Source organism: Panthera pardus, unplaced genomic scaffold, assembly GCF_024362965.1.
Source record: "Panthera pardus isolate Hobbes unplaced genomic scaffold, ASM2436296v1 HiC_scaffold_21, whole genome shotgun sequence".
Taxonomy (NCBI): Eukaryota; Metazoa; Chordata; class Mammalia; order Carnivora; family Felidae; genus Panthera; species Panthera pardus.
The window spans coordinates 59,523,762-59,544,626 of record NW_026526777.1 but is presented as its reverse complement, the minus strand read 5'-3'; the positions used below and the strand labels follow the sequence as shown (position 1 = coordinate 59,544,626).

The following is a 20,865-nucleotide window of genomic DNA, read 5'->3' as shown; positions in this document are numbered from 1 at the left end:
TTATCTTCATAAGGTCCCAGTAGTTCATTTTTGCTTTTAATTCCCTTGCCTTTGGGGATGTGTCGAGTAAGAAATTGCTACGACTGAGGTCAGAGAGGTCTTTTCCTGCTTTCTCCTCTAGGGTTTTGAAGGTTTCCTGTCTCACATTCAGGTCCTTTATCCATTTTGAGTTTATTTTTGTGAATGGTGTGAGATAGTGGTCTAGTTTCAACCTTCTGCATGTTGCTGTCCAGTTCTCCCAGCAACATTTGTTAAACAGACTGTCTTTTTTCCATTGGATGTTCTTTCCTGCTTTGTCAAAGATGAGTTGGCCATATGTTTGTGGGTCTAGTTCTGGGGTTTCTATTCTATTCCATTGGTCTGTGTGTCTGTTTATGTGCCAATACCATGCTGTCTTGATGATGACAGCTTTGTAGTAGAGGCTAAAGTCTGGGAATTTGATGCCTCCTGCTTTGGTCTTCTTCTTCAAAATTACTTTGGCTATCCGGGGCCTTTTGTGGTTCCATATGAATTTTAGGATTGCTTGTTCTAGTTTCGAGAAGAATGCTGGTGCAATTTTGTTTGGGATTTCATTGAGTGTGTAGATAACTTTGGGTAGTATTGACATTTTGACAATATTTATTCTTCCAATCCATGAGCAGGAAATGTCTTTCCATTTCTTTATATCTTCTTCAATTACCTTCTTAAGCTTTCTATAGTTTTCAGCATACAGATCTTTTACTTCTTTGGTTAGATTTATTCCTAGGTATTTTATGCTTCTTGGTGCAATTGTGAATGGGATTAGTTTCTTTATTTGTCTTCCTGTTGCTTCATTATTAGTGTATAAGAATGCAACTGATTTCTGTACATTGATTTTGTATCCTGCAACTTTGCTGAATTCATGTGTCAGTTCTAGCAGACTTTTGGTGGAGTCTATCGGGTTTTCCATGTATAATATGTCATCTGCAAAAAGTGAAATCTTGACTTCATCTTTGCCAATTTTGATGCCTTTGATTTTCTTTTGTTGTCTGATTGCTGATGCTAGAACTTCCAAAACTATGTTAAACAACAGCGGTGAGAGTGGACACCTCTGTCGTGTTCCTGATCTCAGGGAAAAAGCTCTCAGTTTTTCCCCATTGAGGATAATGTTAGCTGTGGGCTTTTCATAAATGGCTTTTATGATGTTCAAGTATGTTCCTTCTATCCCGACATTCTCAAGGGTTTTTATTAAGAAAGGGTGCTGGATTTTGTCAAAGGCCTTTTCTGCATCGATTGACAGGATCATATAGTTCTTTTTTCTTTTATTAATGTGATGTATCACGTTGATTGATTTGCGAATGTTGAACCAGCCCTGCATCCCAGGAATGAATCCCACTTGGTCATGGTGAATAATTCTTTTTATATGCTGTTGAATTCGATTTGTTAGTATCTTATTGAGAATTTTTGCGTCCATATTCATCAGGGATATTGGCCTGTAGTTCTCTTTTTTTACTGGGTCTCTGTCTGGTTTAGGAATCAAAGTAATACTGGCTTCATAGAATGAGTCTGGAAGTTTTCCTTCCCTTTTTATTTCTTGGAATAGCTTGAGAAGGATAGGTATTATCTCTGCTTTAAACGTCTGGTAGAACTCCGCTGGGAAGCCATCTGGTCCTGGACTCTTATTTATTGGGAGATTTTTGGTAACTGATTCAATCTCTTTGCTGGTTATGGGTCTGTTCAAGCTTTCTATTTCCTCCAGATTGAGTTTTGGAAGAGTGTGGGTGTTTAGGAATTTGTCCATTTCTTGCAGGTTGTCCAATTTGTTGGCATATAATTTTTCATAGTATTCCCTGATAATTGTTTGTATCTCTGAGGGATTGGTTGTAATAATTCCATTTTCATTCATGATTTTATCTATTTGGGTCATCTCCCTTTTCTTTTTGAGAAGCCTGGCTAGAGGTTTGTCAATTTTGTTTATTTTTTCAGAAAAACCAACTCTTGGTTTCGTTGATCTGCTCTACCGTTTTTTTAGATTCTATATTGTTTATTTCTGCTCTGATCTTTATTATTTCTCTTCTTCTGCTGGATTTAGGCTGCCTTTGCTGTTCTGCTTCTATTTCCTTTAGGTGTGCTGTTAGATTTTGTATTTGGGATTTTTCTTGTTTCTTGAGATAGGCCTGGATTGCAATGTATTTTCCTCTCAGGACTGCCTTCGCTGCATCCCAAAGCGTTTGGATTGTTGTATTTTCATTTTCGTTTGTTTCCATATATTTTTTATTTTCTTCTCTAATTGCCTGTTTGACCCACTCATTCTCTAGTAGGGTATTCTTTAATCTCCATGCTTTTGGAGGTTTTCCAGACTTTTTCCTGTGGTTGATTTCAAGCTTCATAGCATTGTGGTCTGAAAGTATGCATGGTATAATTTCAATTCTTGTGAACTTATGAAGGGCTGTTTTGTGACCCAGTATATGATCTATCTTGGAGAATGTTCCATGTGCACTTGACAAGAACGTATGTTCTGTTGCTTTGGGATGCTGAGTTCTAAATATATCTGTCAAGTCCCTCAGATCCAATGTAACATTCAGGGCCCTTGTTTCTTTATTGACCATGTGTCTAGATGATCTATCCATTTCTGTAAGTGGAGTGTTAAAGTCCTCTGCAATTACCACATTCTTATCAATAAGGTTGCTTATGTTTATGAGTAACTGATTTATATATTTGGGGGCTCCGGTATTCGGCACATAGACATTTATAATAGTTAGCTCTTCCTGATGGATAGACCCTGTAATTATTATATAATGCCTTTCTTCATCTCTTGTTACAGCCTTTAATTTAAAGTTCAGTTTGTCTGATATAAGAATGGCTACTCCAGCTATCTTTTGGCTTCCAGTAGCATGATAAATAGTTCTCCATCCCCTCACTCTCAATCTAAAGGTGTCCTCAGATCTAAAATGAGTCTCTTGTAGACAGCAAATAGATAGGTCTTGTTTTTTTATCCATTCTGATACCCTATGTCTTTTGGTTGGCACATTTAATCCATTTACATTCAGTGTTATAGAAAGATACGGGTTTAGAGTCATTGTGATGTCTGTATGTTTTATGCTTGTAGCAATGTCTCTGGTACTTTGTCTCACAGGATCCCCCTTAGGATCTCTTGTAGGGCTGGTTTAGTGGTGACAAATTCCTTCAGTTTTTGTTTTTTTGGGAAGACCTTTATCTCTCCTTCTATTCTAAATGACAGACTTGCTGGATAAAGGATTCTCGGCTGCATAGTTTTTTCTCTTCAGCACACTGAAGATCTCGTGCCAATCCTTTCTGGCCTGCCAAGTTTCAAAAAAGAGGTCAGTCACGAGTCTTATAGGTCTCCCTTTATATTGAGGGCACGTTTATCCCTTGCTGCTTTCAGAATTTTCTCTTTATCCTTGTATTTTGACAGTTTCACTATGATATGTCGTGCAGAAGATAGATTCGAGTTATGTCTGAAGGGAGTTCTCTGTGCCTCTTGGATTTCAATGCCTTTTTCCTTCCCCAGTTCAGGGAAGTTCTCAGCTATTATTTCTTCAAGTACCCCTTCAGCACCTTTCCCTCTCTCTTCTTCCTCTGAGATACCAATTATGCGTATATTATTTTTTTTTAGTGTATCACTTAGTTCTCTAATTTTCCCCTCATACTCCTGGATTATTTTATCTCTCTTTTTCTCAGCTTCCTCTTTTTCCATAACTTTATCTTCTAGTTCACCTATTCTCTCCTCTGCCTCTTCAATCCGAGCCGTCATTTCCATTTTGTTTTGCATTTCGTTTAAAGCGTTTTTCAGCTCCTCCTGACTGTTCCTTAGTCCCTTGATCTCTGTAGCAAGAGATTCTCTGCTGTCCTCTATACTGTTTTCAAGCCCAGCGATTAATTTTATGACTATTATTCTAAATTCACTTTCTGTTATATTATTTAAATCCTTTTTGATCAGTTCATTAGCTATTGTTATTTCCTGGAGATTCTTCTGAGAGGAATTCTTCCCTTTGGTCATTTTGGATAGTCCCTGGAGTGGTGCGGACCTGCAGGGCACTTTCCCTGTGCTGTGGTGTATAACTGGAGTTAGTGGGTGGGGCCACAGTCAGGCCTGATGTCTGCCCCCAGCCCACTGCTGGGGCCACAGTCAGACTGGTGTGTGCCTTCTCTTCCCCTCTCCTAGGGGCGGGATTCACTGTGGGGTGGCGTGGCCCATCTGGGCTACTTTCACACTGCCAGGCTTGTGGTGCTGGGGATCTGGCGTATTAGCTAGGGTGGGTAGGCAAGGTGCACAGGGGCAGGTTGGGCAGGCTTAGCTCGCATCTCCTTGGGTGATCCAATTCAGGAGGGGCCCTGTGGCAGCGGGAGGGAGTCAGATCCGCAGCCAGAGGTTTGGCTCCACAGAAGCACAGCGTTGGGTGTTTGCACAGCGTTGGGTGAGCGAGCAAGTTCCTTGGCAGTTACTGGTTCCCTTTGGGATTTTGGCTGGGGGATGGGCGAGGGAGATGGCGCTGGCAAGCGCCTTTGTTCCCCACCAAACTGAGCTCTGTTGTCCCGGGGCTCAGCAACTCTCCCTCCCTTTGTCCTCCAGCCTTCCAGCTTTCTGAGCAGAGCTGTTAACTTATGACCTCCCAGATGCTAGGTCCCGCTTGCTGCCAGAACACACTCCGTCCGGCCCTCCACTTTTGCAAGCCAGACTAAGGGGCTCTGCTTGGCTGGCAGGCTGCCCCTCTGCCCCGGCTCCCTCCCGCCAGTACGTGCAGCGCTCACCGCCTCTCCGCCCTTCCTACCCTCTTCCTTGGGCCTCTCGTCAGCACTTGGCTCCAAAGACTCCGTTCTGCTAGTCTTCTGGTGGTTTTCTGGGTTAGTTAGGCAGGTGTAGGTAGAATCTAAGTGATCAGCAGGACGCGCAGTGAGCCCAGCGTCCTCCTACGCCACCATCTTCCCTCCTCAAAGATGACCTTCTGATATCTTGATGACAACTATCAGTTGTTTGGTTCTAGAAGTTAAATTAAATTTTCACAATTTGTACTGAATGAAGTTACACTTTACACCCTAATCCATGGGAACCATAATTAGTTTCTTGTCCAGACTCAGGCTTATTGAGCTGAAGAGCCTCACTGGAGAAACATAACATTTGATGATCCAGAAGATCAAAGATTTTGTCAGTGACATAGTCATTTACCAAATTAAAGATATGAATTAGAAAGCAAAAAGTGGAGAGAACTTGGTGTGAGATTTAAAAAAAATATATATTGTCAGTATTTAAGAGTCTCTTATGGTTTGCCTCCAGGATTGATGGTGGGGGGTGGGGGAGAGGGGAAAGTGGGTGATGGGCATTAAGGAGGGCACCTGTTGGGATGAGCACTAGGTGTTGTATGGAAACCAATTTGACAATAAATTATATATACAAAAATTAATTAATTAATTAGAAATTTTAAAAAAGTATTAGAGTTCTTATTTATGTTACTTTATTTATCTCTCTACACGATGTGCCATAAGCTATGTGTGGTATATTAATAAAATGATTCAGATATATTGTTAATAAGTAAACTTATCTGTAAGTCTCTTATGCCCATATATTCTGTTATGGTACTGAAGCATGATCCTTTTAATGTGGAAAGCATTGTGCCACTAAATGAATGCTTTCCTCTGGCTTTTCCTGTATACCACGTAAAAATAGAACCCATCAATGCTGAGGTTGCAGATGTATTTTGGTGGCGTTTATCAGTTGTTTAGTTCTTATATATAGGGTAAATGTGTCCCTTTTTAGGTCAGGCTTATGAAGAAATGTAAAATCCATTAAATCCACTACAAAATGTGTCCTTTATAAACTCCTGCTTGAGAGGCAATTTTAGAAAATGTTCAACCTCAGGGGCGCCTGGGTGGCGCAGTCGGTTAAGCGTCCGACTTCAGCCAGGTCACGATCTCGCGGTCCGTGGGTTCGAGCCCCGCGTCAGGCTCTGGGCTGATGGCTCGGAGCCTGGAGCCTGTTTCCGATTCTGTGTCTCCCTCTCTCTCTGCCCCTCCCCCGTTCATGCTCTGTCTCTCTCTGTCCCAAAAATAAAAAAAAAAAAAAAAAAAAAGTTGAAAAAAAAAAATTTAAAAAAATAAAAATAAAAAAAAAAAGAAAATGTTCAACCTCAGACATTAATTTCCAAGCATGAGCCAATAACATTAATAGCAAACATTTCTGTATTGTCTCATGTATTTATATGTATTGACCAGTATAGTTATAAATGCTTTGAATATATAATTGAACATTTTTCCACCTCAGAGTAATCTGTGATTGTGATGGTCTTTCATTATACTGCACCATACAGCTTAAATTTTGTAAATCATGCATTAAATCATATTGTTAAAATATTTATGCCTGCTTCCAGAAAAATAATATAAAATCTTAGGTGCAAAATTATTCAGTTACAGACTTTGTAAAAATTATGATTTGAGATATTTTAGAGGAAATATTTTACTCTTGATACCCTAAGTATTTTTCAAGGTATATGGATATAGACCTATATTAAGTAAAGTTTCCAAAAAAAGGAATTAATACATAGTTATTTCTATGCAACTTCATGAGTGTAACACACTAGATAAATGTTGTTTTTATCCTTTTGAAAATTGATAGTTGGGCTAGCATTTAACTCCTGAGATGAAAATAATTTACATTAGAGATCTCTGGAATGGAAATTAAACTGGGAGAGAATCAATTTGTAGTTGTGAGAAGATAATTTTGATAGGGTTGAGTTAAGGAGAATAATTCTCTTCCCACAACTATTTTTGTGTCTTTATCGCCAGAACCTGGAAATATTTTGGATTTAATGGAAAATGGAATATAAGTTTATGGAGGCTGGCAAGATTACTAATATCCTTGTTTAAAATACAGAAATTAGGGGAGGCTGGGTGGCTCAGTCAGTTAAGCGGCTGACTTCAGCTCAGGTGATGATCTCATGGTTCGTGGGTTCGAACCCCACATCAGGCTCTGTGCTGACAGCTTGGTACCTGGAGACTGCTTCATGTTCTGTCTCTCTCTCTCTCACTCTCTCTCTGCCCCGCCCCCTCTGCTCAGTCTATCTCTCTCGCTAAAATAAACAAACATTAAAAAAATAAAATAAATAAAGTAAAATACAGAAATATATGGGATTGTTAAAATGTGTCACATATAATCACAATGGACCACAAACTTGGGAGAATAAGAAAGTTAGAAAAAATCAAAGTGATGCAATGAGACAAAAACTCAATTCGGAAATTACTTTTTTTCCCATTATTTGCTTAGATTAGTCTTTTCTATTTGTAAAAAAAAATAATTCAGTTTTCCTTATAACTATCTTTTTTAAGGATTTTATATGCACATAAATGTCATGGGTGCTAAATATTAAGTAAGTTAACAGAAAACGGGAAAAATGTTTTGCAAAGAGGAGGACCTGGGTACAATAGGAATATTCATAATGGAAACCTTATGTAGGCATGACTGTGAGTGTGTTGGTGTTTGATATATATTAAAGTCATTTGGTGTAGAAAATATTGCTGAGGCAATTACTAAAAATAATGAGGTGAAAACCCTGATGGCTGTGAGGATTTTGACTCCTGAAGAAAGAACATTGGTGATAAGTAGTTTATTTTTTCCCAGATATACAAAACTATTACTTATACCATTAAGACCATCTCTGTTCCCTTATTTTTACCATTAAATAATGTGGTTTTTTTTTTCAAGCTGGCATTGGACTTTCAGCCAACTTTTTTCTCGTTTTCTTCCACATCTTCACACTTCTGAATCACAGACCTGAGCCTACTGACCTGATCACATGTCACTTACCCCTTGTCCAAATAATGATGCTCCTCATCGTACTGTGATTGTTGTCTCCAGACCTGTTTAACTCACTGTTTTCTCAGAATGACCTCAAATCTAAGGTATTTTTCTACATGTACAGGGTAAGGAGGAGTCTCTCCATCTATACTACCTGCTTTCTGACCATGACTCAAGCCATCACCATCAGCCCTAGCACCTCCTGTTTGTCCTCTTTTAAACATAAATTCACAAATTATGTGATCTATATTTTTGTCTTCTCATGGTGCCACAGTTTGTCTTGCAGTAGTTACCTGATCTTCTACACTGTGGCTTCTTCCAATGTGAACCAGACACAACTGCTGTCTCTCAGCAAATTTTGCTCACTCTCCCCCACGAAATCTATTATTCATGAACTGTTTTCCACCCTGAAAACATCTTATGATATCACCTTTATAAGGATCGTGCTTTGTTCAAGCGCATACATTGTAATTCTCTTGTTCAATCCTCATAGATGGTCCCAGCACCTTCATATCACCAACTTCTCCCCAAGAGTCTCCCCAGAGGAAAGAGCCACACATACAATTATGCTGCTGGTGAGTTTCTTCGCGGTCATGTACTGGATGAACCTTATGTCATCATTGGCAATACTGTTTTGGGTGAATAACTCAGTCATCTTGGGTATCCAGAAGCTTGTGGTCAATGTCTATGCCACTGTCAGCCCTTCGGTGCTAATCATCTCTGATACAAGAATAACTAATATTCTCCAATTTATGCAATGAAAATGTCATCCATTTTTAAAAAGTTAACGCTGCAAAAAAAAAAAAAAAAGAAAACTGGATCCTTTTTTTTACCCATTAAACAAATGTGTGAAATAACAAAAAAACACTTTTAATTATATTTGAATACTCTTAAAACTAATATTGCCAATGATGATATAGTTCTTTTAGTCCCATGTCCACCATTACGTTCTATTACCATACAGTGGACCTTACCCATTCATTTTGATTCTTAGACCTTTCTACAAGATACCTTTTCTTTCCTCTTGAAGTATACTATTAGGAAGCTCATATTTCTCTAAAGGATATTAAAATGCTGATTCCAATGGGCACATGCACTCCAATGTTTGTAGCAGTGCAATCAACAATAGCCAAGTTATGAAAAGAGCCCAAATATCTATCACTGATGAATGGATAAAGAAGATATGCTGTCTATACCCCAGAATACCACATGGTGATCAAAACAAATGAAATCTTGCCATTTGTGAAAACGTGGATGGAACTAAAGTGTGTTCTTCTAAGAAAAATAAGTCAGTCTGAGAAGGACAAATATATAATTTCATTCATATGTGGAATTTAAGAAACAAAACAGATGGGTATAAGTTAGGAAAGGGAAAATAATGTAAAAACAGAGAGGGTGGCAAACCATAAGAGACTTTTTTTAAATTTTTTTAATTTTTATTTTTTTTGAAATTTATTGTCAAATTGGTTTCCATACAACACCCAATGCTCATCCCAAAAGGTGCCCTCCTCAATACCCATCACCCACCCTCCCCTTCCTCCCACCCCCCATCAGCCCTCAGTGTGTTCTCAGTTTTTAAGAGTCTCTTATGCTTTGGCTCATAAAAGACTCTTTAATACAGAGAACACATAGGGTTTCTGGAAAAGAGGTGGGTGGGAAATGGCTAAATGAGTGATAGGCATTAAGGAGGGCACTTGGGATGAATACCAGGCATCACATGTAAGTGACGAATCACTAAATTTTACTCCTGAAACCAATACTGCACTATACGTTAACTAACTTGTATTTAAATTAAAAAATATATATACATACGTAACATGGGGGAAAGAAGGAGTAGAAAATTGTTTGCTGGGATAGTGTGTGTGGGGAAATAGGGAGCGGCTGGTAAAAAGGTGCAAACTTTCAACTATAAGGTCTGAGACTAATGTGAAACTTGGTGACTATCATTGATAACACTGTATTGTATAATTGAAATTTGCTGAGAGTAGAACTTAAATTTTGTATCAGAAATAACCATGTGAGATGATGGATGGGTTAATTAACTAGATGATGGGATTGCTTTCACAATGTATATGCATATCAGATCACCAAAGTGTACACATTTCATGTCATACAATTTTGTCAGTTATACCTCAATAAAGCTGAAATTTAAAAATCAAGTCCTTAATGTAGTCAAATTTCTCAGGCTTTTACTTTTTTTTTTAAGGGAGCAAGTAATTTATTTATTTATTTATTTATTTATTTATTTTTTATTTTTTTATATTTACATCTAAATGAGTTAGCATATAGTGAAGCAATGATTTCAAGAGTAGATTCCTTAATGCCTCTTACCCACTTAGCCCATCCCCCCTCCCACAACCCCTCCAGTAACCCTCAGTTTGTTCTCCATATTTATGAGTATCTTCTGTTTTGTCCCCCTCCCTGTTTTTATATTATTTTTGTTTCCCTTCCCTTATGTTCATTTGTTTTGTCTCTTAAAGTCCTCGGTGCTTGTACTTTTGAAAATAGTATTCTTATTTATTAAAGGTATTTAATTATCTAGTTTTAGCTTGAATAATAAATTGTATGGGCATCAATATTTTTTTTCCTTTCTTTTCTGGCAATACAATAGCTGTGGAGATTTTGCTCTCATATTTGTAGGTTTTCTCTTTGTCTCTCACCCTCTCTCTCTCACCGTTTTTAATCCTTTTTTCAACTTGTGGAGTTTCTCTGTTTTACTAACATATATTTTAATTATTTTATTTATCTCTCTTTGGCACACCCCTCTTCTAAATTCAAGTCTTCATGTCAGGTGTTTGAACTCAAGAATTTATAATTCACTATTTATTTGATTATTCATTTTTTATTTTACACATTTAGTGAAACAGTTGGATGTGTCTATTGTCTTATTCCTTCTCATGCTAGTATTCATGTTTCTACAACCAGTATGCACATACTTTATTGTTTTGGACTATATTCTTTACTCATTGAGTTTTATACTCCAGTTTACTCTTCCTTTTATCATCTCAGTCTAATTTAATCTTTAACTCCTATATATGTATTAAGTGTATTATGTTTAGAATTTTTACTTTTTATATGACCATTGCCAAGCTTATGGTGTCTTGTTATTCCACAGTATTTTGATTTTCTGTTTTTCCTACATATTTTTTAAATATTTTAAACATAATGCCAATATCTGACATTTATGTGACATCTAATTTATGACACACCATTCTGATTTTGTATTTTCTTATGGGCTTTATGTTTACTTTTTCTTTATTTTTGAAGGATAAAGAGACACACCAAGAGTGGGGAAGAGGCAGAGAGAAAGAGAGGGAGAGAGAGAGAGAGAGAGAGAGAGAGAGAGAGAATCTGAAGCAGACTCTAGGCTCTGAGCTCTCAGCACAGAGACCAATGTGGGGCTCCTACCACAGACTGCGAGATCATGACCTGAGTTGAAGTTGGCCGCTTGAATAAGTGTGCCACCCAGGCGCCCTGGGCTTCAAAATTTTTAATTTGATTCTTACTTTTGGGAAATATCACATTTGAAAGTCAGTGCATTTGTTTATTCCATTTGCCCTGGGGAAAAAAAAAAAGTTCAACACACATGAATTTTAAGTCCCTGTGATTAACCATTATCTGAAGGGAACATTTGCTTCTTAGTCAACTCATCTAGATATTCCCTTGATGTATTTCTGCTCTAGAGGAGATCTTATATTTTCCTTCCAATTCTATTCAGCAGGCTTTAGGGTTCTTGTAACTTCTTGAGGGTTTTTTGTTACCTACATTAAAAGATTAGGAAATAACTAGTATTTTACCTAAAAGCACATATATCCAGTAACTACACTAGTAAACTATTTCACAACGATATTTTTGGCAGACAACATCTCATGACTCTCACCTTTGTATATTTGTGTAATTATAAATATACTTATGTTAATAATAATTTGTAGAGTATAAATAATTTATGTTAAGTTTTGAAAATTTATTTTATGTTTTACACAATTTCATGGTATGATATACTCCACTGTATTTAATATTACCTGTATATGGTCAGAATTAGTTATTTTCTTAGCATTATGCCACCATTAATATAGTTATTTACCTGAATTTATGTCTTTGACTTCAACGTTCTTTTAGCTTATGCTTCCCCTTTCACTTCCAAGGTCATTTTGAAAAATCTCAGGTTTAATTTTTATTTATTCTACAATATACTTAAAATTCTATTAACATCCTGTGAGATTTATGTTTTCAAGAAGTTAATTATGATTAATAGGTCTACAGCCATTACCATTAAAATTTATGCTTTTTATTTGAAAATAATGTGTATCCTATATTCTCTGGTTTAAAATGTTAATATTTTGTAGTTATCTCTAATTAAAGAAACTGCTTAATAAAGTCACTTGAAATTCTTTATATTTATTGTAGTGTACAAAACAATTTCTTGTCTATGATGTCTTAAATGTCATTTAATATGATAAAGATGTACCAAGTTGGCATCTTCCATAAATTTAAGTTGAACATTTTTTTTTTAACATTTATTTATTTTTGAGACAGAGAGAGAGCATGAACGGGGGAGGGTCAGAGAGAGAGGGAGACACAGAATCTGAAACAGGCTCCAGGCTCTGAGCGGTCAGCACAGAGCCCGACGCGGGGCTCGAACTCACGGACCGTGAGATCATGACCTGAGCCGAAGTCGGCCGCTCAACCGACTGAGCCACCCAGGCGCCCCAAGTTGAACATTTTTAATTCAAGTGTCACCTAAATGTATAAAAGACTAGTGTCTAACAGACTGTATTTTCTAAGTTGGTTTTACCCATTGCGATTCATGAAATGTTTATTTTTATAACTTTCTTAATTTACTATGTCATTTTTCATTTGTTCTTATGGAAAATTTAGTATTAGGTCTTAACTCAATATTTATTTTGAAAAAAGAGCAGGATCCTTCTTTTGTTTTGATAAAATCTAAATTCAAAAGACATTATTCATAAATTCAGTTTGTATTTAGCATCTATTTTAGTCACACAATAAATATGAGTATGTATATTCATAACTTGTATCCTACAACAGTATAATCATTGGATCATTAATTGATTTCTCCAAATCATTATTCTCATGTTTTATTCTTCCTGATTAGTTTATGCCAACTGACTAGAAAATCATGAAACAAAGAGTACTAAACATTAGCAATAAACACCTCGATATGCACAAGGCACAAAGATAAATCAAGAAATAAAATATCTGAATAGACATTTAGGAAAGAAATATATAAACAGATATATAGCAAGAAAATGGATTAATTAAAAATAACTTCACAAATAAAAACGAAAATCTAAATGCCTTAACTGGTAATTTTGCCAATATTTAGTGAATAATTGATTCAAAGTCTGCACAAACACTTCCAAAAAATACTAGAAGTGGGAATACTTCCCAGGTAATATTAGGTGATTAATATTACTCTGATTCCAAAAGCAGACCGAGGCATGATAACAAAAGATCATGACAGATTATCTCTTGAATATAGACTCTCGTTCTCAAAAAGACAGCAAATGAAATTCAGCAAAATATATACAAATTACACTCCATGAATTTTGAGATTATTTCACACATAAAACATAGGCTAAACTTCCAAAAATCAATGTTTTCCAGAATGGAAAAAAAAAGGAACTAAAACTGCATTTTGTTACACATGATATGATTCTGTATATCAAATTTGTAGGGAGTTACCAAAATTTCACAAGAAGTAATAAACAAGGTGAACAAGATGCAAGATACAAAATCAATATTAAATACAAACCTACAATATATATTTATATACTAGCAATGAAAAAATTGAAAAGGAAATGAAAAATACATCCACAATTGTATTAAACAAATAAAAAACATTTAGAAATAACTTGAAGAAATGAATTTAAGGTATTGAAAATAAGGAGATATAAATTTAAACTTTTTACAAGTAGGGGCACCTGAGTGGCTCAGCTATCTGAGGGTCTGTCCTCAGCTCAGGTTATGATCTCAGGGTTTGTGAGTTTGCGCCCCACATTGGGCTCTCTGCTGTCAGCGCAGAGCCCTCTTTGGATCCTCTGTCCTCCTTTCTCTGTGTCCCATCCATTCATGCTTTCTCTCTCAAAGATAAATAAAGCTTTAAAGAACTAAAGTTTTTGAAAATAAAATATTCATAGCTACATAAACTTTAAAAACCAAAAAAAAATTAGAAAGACATTAGATGTATAAGGATAAAATTACTTATTATTTAAGAGTAGGAGGACTCGAAGTTTGCCTCCTCCTTCAAACACAGCTATATAAATGTTAAATCATCCTGGACACCCAGAAAATCAATTTGAGGACTTAGAGAACAAAATTGCAATTCAATAAGAATCATTCAAGGTAGGAGATGCAGAGAATTGATTTCGTGTAGATAAGGACTGAGGGTGTTGAAGGTGTTGCAGATGGGAAGGAACCCTGCTTACCGTGTCTACCACAAGACATTATAAGCAGCAGAGTAAAAACTCTGAAGATTTAGAAGTTCACCACCTTCAGGGTTATGACAAGCTCAGTGATGGTCTTGTGGGGAAGAAGGGCAGAGACACTGGACTGGACAGTCTGGTCTGAGGAACTCCTGGGTCACACAGGGGAAAGGCTCCTCCACTTAGAGTGCATTTGAGAGTGGCAGCGGGGCCTCTATGAGGACAGAAGGAAGGGTGGTGCCCACCTGCTGCACCATCCCAGACATAGGAGCAGCAGCTGGGAGCTGTGAGTCTTGGTGCCAGCTTTCTGCTCCACTTTGCCATAACTTATAAACCCCTGGGCGATTGAGCTAATGTTTTCCTGGAAATGGACAGGAAATAGCAGAAATGTATTGAGGTCTTCCCCCAGAATCAACACTGGACCACCGCACACAAGTCTCTAAAATTTGGAGTTTAGAAACCCAGCCTGGTGCCTGTGATAAAACAACTCCTACACACACAGGGTGAAAGTAAGGATCTGGTGGAAGCTGGGTACATAAGAAGGGTGATTATTTATATTCTTTGAAGACATACTGATGAGTGGCAGGCACAAGCTCTCCACCTCTGGGACAAGAGAGAGGGTGAGGGAGGAAGAAAAAAAATCTTTCACTCTTTGCAGATGTCATGGTACTCTACCTGGAAATCCCAAAAGACTCCACCAAAAAAAAAAACAAAAAAAACCAGCTAGAACTGATACATGAATTCAGCAAGGTGACAGGAAACAAAATCAACATAGAGAAATCAGTGGCATTTCTATACACCAATAATGAAGCAACAGAAAGAGAAATCAAGGAATTGACGCCTTTTACAATTAAGCCAAAAACTTTAAAATACTTAAGAATAAACGTAACCAAAGAGGTAAAATATCTCCATGCTGAAAATTATAGAAAGCTCATGAAAGAAATTGAAGAAGACACGAAGTAATGGAAAAACAGCCCATGCTCATGGATGTAGAGAAAGAGGAATAATCTCTTTGCACGGCTTGTGGAAATTCAAACAGGTACAGCCACTCTGAAAAACAGTAGGGAGGTTCCCCCAAAAATTAAAAGTAGAACTACCCCACAACACAACAACTGCAATACTAGGTATTTATTGAAAGGATTCAAAAATGCTGATTTGAAAGGGAACATGCATCCCATTGTTTACAGCAGCACTATCAACAATAGCCAAATTATGGAAAGAACCCAAATGTCCATCACTGATGACTGGATAAAGAAGATGTGGTATACATATATACAACGGAATATGACTTGGCAACCAAAAGAATGAAATCTTGCCATTTGCAACAATGTGGATAGAAATAGATTGTATTATGCTAAGTTAAATAAGTCAGTAAAAGAAATACATCATATGATTTCACTCATATGTGAAATTTAAGAAAGAAAATAGAAGATCATAGGGGGAAGGAAGGCAAAATAAGATAAAAACAGAGATGGAAGCAAACCATAATTATTAGACTCTTAAATACAGAGAACAAACTGAGCATTGTTGGAGGGATAATGGGTGGGGGTCTGGCTAACTGGCTGATGGGCATTAATGAGGGACATGTTGGGATGAGCACTGCGTGTTATATTTAAGTAATGAATTGATAAATTCTACTCCTCAAATCATTATTAGAGTATGTGTGAACTAACTTGGATTTAAATAAAAATTTAAAAACTAAAAGAAATAATCTAAACTAGTGTAAAAGAAATTATTAAAAAGAGAGAGAGGGTGAAGTCATTTTGCCCTCACCCATTAAGACTGACAAAACTCAGTGAGCTAAACATTGCCACCAACTGGGGACTGGAGCAAATACACCAAACCCAGACACTTTATGCCCTGCAGGTGCATCTCTAAACAAGCAAGTGAGCATGAGACACAGTGCAACAGGCCCTTCCCACAGAAGACTAGCACAGACCACTCACATGCACCAAATCTACTGATCATAGACTGCTGCAAACCTTCAGTTTAGTGCAGATAGAATCTGCACAGAATATATATATATTCTTTCATTATTTGGATCTACCTTATTTTTTAAGAGATTTTATTTTTAATTACTCTCCATTCCCAACATGGAGCTTGAACTTACCCAAGTTCAAGAGTGGCAAGCACACCAACTGATCTAGCCAGGCGCCCTAGATCTAGCTTCTTTAAGAAACATAACAAAACACTCCTAAGATCAAACTTGCTTGCTTGCATGCTTTCTCTCTCTTTTTCTTTCTTGCTTCCTTTTTTCTTTTTCCTGGAGAAAATGACAAAACAGAGTAATTCACTGCAACAGATAATAACAAGAAGTAGAAGTAATGGACATGGATTTAATCAACAGAGGTATAGGTAAAATACAGACATAAAATTTAAAGCGACAATTATAAGTATGCTAGCTTGGCTTCAAAAAAGAAAAGACTATAGAGAATCCTTTACAGCAGAGATAAAAGAGTTAAAATCTAGGCCAAAATTGGAAATTCTAGAACTGAAATGCAAACCATACGGAAAGCCATAAAAAGAGGGTGCATAAATCAGACGTATGAATCAGTGATGTAGAAGATAAAAGTATGCAAAATAATGAAGCTGAAAACAAGGGGGGGAATTAAAGTATTGGATCATGAAAGTAGACTGAGCAAACTCAGCAAATTCTACAAATGCAATCACATTCATATGAAGGAGTCCCAGCAGATGAAGAGAGAACCAAAAGGGCAGAAGGTTTACATGAGCAAATTATCGCTTAAAGCTTCCTGAATCTGGGGGAAAGACACAGACATCAAAATTCAAGAAGCCCAGAGATCTGTTAAATTCAACAAAAGCCAGCCATCACAAGATGTATCAGAATGAAATTCACAAAATACACAGTCAAGGAAAGAATCCTTAAGCCAACAAGGGAAAACAAGTCCTTAACCTACAAAGGAAAAGAGATCAAGTCTGCAGCAGATTTCTCCAAAGAAACTTGGCAGGCCACAGCGGAAAGTCAGTATATATTCAACATGCTGAAAGTATGCAGACAAGACTACTTTATCCAGCGAGGCTGTCATTCAGAATGGAAGAAGTAGCTTCCCAGACAAATAAAAACTGAATAAGTTTGTGACCACTAAACAAGCCTTGCTAAAAAATATTAATGGGTACACTCTGTGTGGAGAAAAAAGCCCAAACAATAAAGCCTGGAAGGGAGCAGAGAACATCACAGAAACACAAGCTTTACAGGTAACATAACGATATTAAATTCATGTCTTTCAATAATAACTCTGAATATAAATGCACTAAATGATCAAAATACATAGGGTACCAGAATGGATAAAAATTAGACCTAGGTACATACTGCCTAAAGAGACCCATTTTAGACCTAAAGACAACAACAGATTGAAAGTTAGGGATAGATGGGGCACCTGGGTGGTTCAGTTGGTTAAGCATCTGACTTCAGCTCAGGTCATGATCACACAGTTCATGATTTGAAGGCCCACATCTGTCTCGGCACTGGTGGCACAGAGCCTGCTTTGGGCTCTCTCTGCCCTTCCACACTTGCATGCTCTCTCTCAAAATAAATACACAAACTTTAAAAAAAAACATAAAGTAAGGTAATGGAGAACCATCTGCCATATGAAAATATTTCAAAAGAATGTTCAATAGCCATACTTATATCACACATACTATACTTTAAAAACAGAGTGTAACAAGAGGTGAAAACTGGCACGATATAATAATCTAAGGGATCTATCCATCAATAAGATTTAACATTTGTAAATAATTGTGTCCCCAACATGGTAGATACCATACTGCAGTACAATACAATACATAATACAGTAATCTAAGAGACAGTGATAACCCACTTAGGGAGTGGACAAAGTATCCAAGCAGAAAATCAAAAGGAAACAATGACTTTGAGTGACACACTAGACCAGATGGATTTAACAGATATATTCAGTATATTTCATCCCAAATCAGCAGAATACATATTATTCTCAAGTGCACATGGGAAGTTATCCAGAATAGATCGCATAGTGGGTCACAAAACATCCCTCAACAAATGCAAAAAGATCGAGATCATAGCATGAATATTTTCAGACCACATCGCTATGAAACTTGAAGTTGACCTGAAGGAAGAATTTAGAAAAGCTACAGATATACGGAGGTTAAAGAACATCCTACTAAAGAATGAATGTGTTAACCAGTAAATTAAAAAAATACATGGAGACAAATGAATATAAAAATACAACAGTCCAAAACTTTTGGATTCAAAAATGGCAGTCCTAAGAGGGAAGTGTATTCCAAATCAGGCCTACCTCAAGCAGCAAGAAAGATCTCAACTAATCACACTAGCCTCATACCTAAAGGAACTAGGAAAGGAAGAGCACACAAAGCCTAAAGCCAGAATAAGGGACATAATAAAGACTAAGAAAAAATAAATGGTATGCAAACAAACAAACAAAAATAATAGCACAACAGGGCACCTGGGTGGCTCAACTGTTCAAGCGTCCAACTCTTGATTTAGGATCAGCTTATGATCTCATGGTTGTGAGATCTATCACTGCATAGGGGCTCTGCTGTCAGTGCAGAGTCTGCTTGGGATTCTGTCTTTCACTTTCTGTCCCTCCCCTGCATGCTTTGCCTCTCTCTCAAAATAAATAAATACACATTTTTAAAAATACCAGTGGAACAGATGACTGATACTAAGAGTTGTTTCTTGAAAAAATTAGTAAAATTGATAAGCTCTGGGACATACTTACCAAAACAAAAAAGAAAGAAAATAAATAGATGAAATATTGAATGAAAGAGGAGATCACAGCCAACACCACAGATATAAAAATAATCATAAGATAATACTATAAAAAATTATATGGCAATAGTCTGGCAATCTGGAAGAAATGGTCAAATTCCTAGAAACTCACAAAGTACCCAAACTGAAACATTAAGAAATAAATATTTGAGAAAACATATAACTAGCAAAGAGATGGAATCAGTATTCAAAAATTTTCCAATAAACAAAACTCTTGGTCCAGGTGACTTCCCACGTGAGTTCTACCAGACATTTATAGAAGATTTAACACATATTCTTCTCAAAATTTTCTAAAAATAGACATGGAAGGAAAACTTCCAATCTCCTTCTGTGATATGCTAGAATTACCTGAAATCCAAAACTGCACAAAGATCCTACAAGAAAATAGAAATACGGACCAATATTCCTCATGAACGTGGATACAAAAATTCTCAAGAGAGTAACAAATCAAATCCAACAGTCATTAAAAGAATTATTCACCATGATCAAGTGAAATTTATTCCTGGGATGAAGGGCCGATTCAATGTTCACAAATCAATCAACGTGATAAACCACATTAATAAAAGATAAGAATCATATGATTATCCCAATATATGAGGAAAAAGCATTCGAAAAAATACAGAATCCATTATTGATAAAAAAAAAAACCCTCAAAGAAGGAAGTAAGGGAGCACTGGAAGAAGATGGCGGCATAGGAGGATGCTGGGCTCACCGCGTCCTGCTGATCACTTAGATTCCACCCGCATCTGCCTAAATAACCCACAAAACCGCCAGAAGACTAGCAGAACAGACTCTAGGGAGCCAAGCATAGACAAGAGGCCCAAGGAAGAGGGTAGGAAAGACGGAGAGGCAGTGCGTGCTACATGGACTGGCAGGAGGGAGCCAGGACGGTTGAGGGGCAGACCGCCCTGCAAGGCAGAGCCCCTGAGTCTGACTTGCAAAAGCAGAGGGGTGGGACAGAGTGTGTTCTGACAGCCAGCGGGACTTAACATCTGGAATGTTATAAGTCAACAGCTCTGCTCTGACTGCGGGAGGGCTAGAGGACAATGGGAGGGAGAAGTGTTGAGCCCCAGAGGACAGAGCTCAGCTCAGCGGGGAACAAAGGAACTGGCCAGAGCCATCTCCCTTGCCCATCCCCCAGCCAAAATCCCAAAGGGAACCAGTTCCCATCACGGAACTTGGTTGCACTGCGCAAACACCCAATGCTGTGCTTCTGTGGATCCATCTCTCCAACGGGTCAGCCTCCCTCTCGGTGCCACTGGGTCCCCTCCGCAGTGGACCACTGAAGGGAAAGCAAGCTGAGTCTGCCCCTCCAGCCCCTGTCCACCTTGTGGATCCACCCCAGCTAATACGCCAGATCCCATAGAAGCAGCAAGACAAGCCTGGCAGTGTACAAGTAGCCAGAACAGGGGCCATACCACTCCACAGTGAGTCCTGCCCCTGGGGGAGAAGAAGATAAGATACACACCAGTCTGATTGTGGCCCCAGCGGTGGGATGAGGCAGACATCAGGTCTGACTGCGGCCCTGCCCACCAACACAAGTTACTCCAGACACCACAGGGGAAGAGCCCTGAAGTTCTGCGCCACTCCAGGGTCTATCCAAAATGACGAAACGGAAGAATTCTCCTCAAAAGAAACTCCAGGAAGTAGCGACAGCTAGTGAACTGACCAAAAACGATTTAAGCTATATAACAGAAAATGAATTTAAAATAATAGTCATAAAATTAATCGCTGAGCTTGAAAAAAGTATAGAGGAAAGGAGAGAATCTATTGCTACAGAGATCAAGGGACTAAGAAACAGTCAGGAGGAGCTAAAAATGCTATAAATGAGGTGCAAAATAAAATGGAGGCGACCACAGCTCGGA

General features: G+C 37.6%; 1 protein-coding gene across 1 annotated transcript in view; it reads right to left on the bottom strand.

Annotated features, from left to right (window-relative positions):
• The window catches only part of LOC109261218 (vomeronasal type-1 receptor 90-like), a 106,209-nt gene that overhangs the window by 74,538 nt on the left and 10,806 nt on the right, over positions 1 to 20,865 (bottom strand). The window contains 1 exon segment of the mRNA XM_053909497.1: positions 14,460 to 14,575. Coding sequence (XP_053765472.1) covers positions 14,460 to 14,575 — 116 coding nt within the window.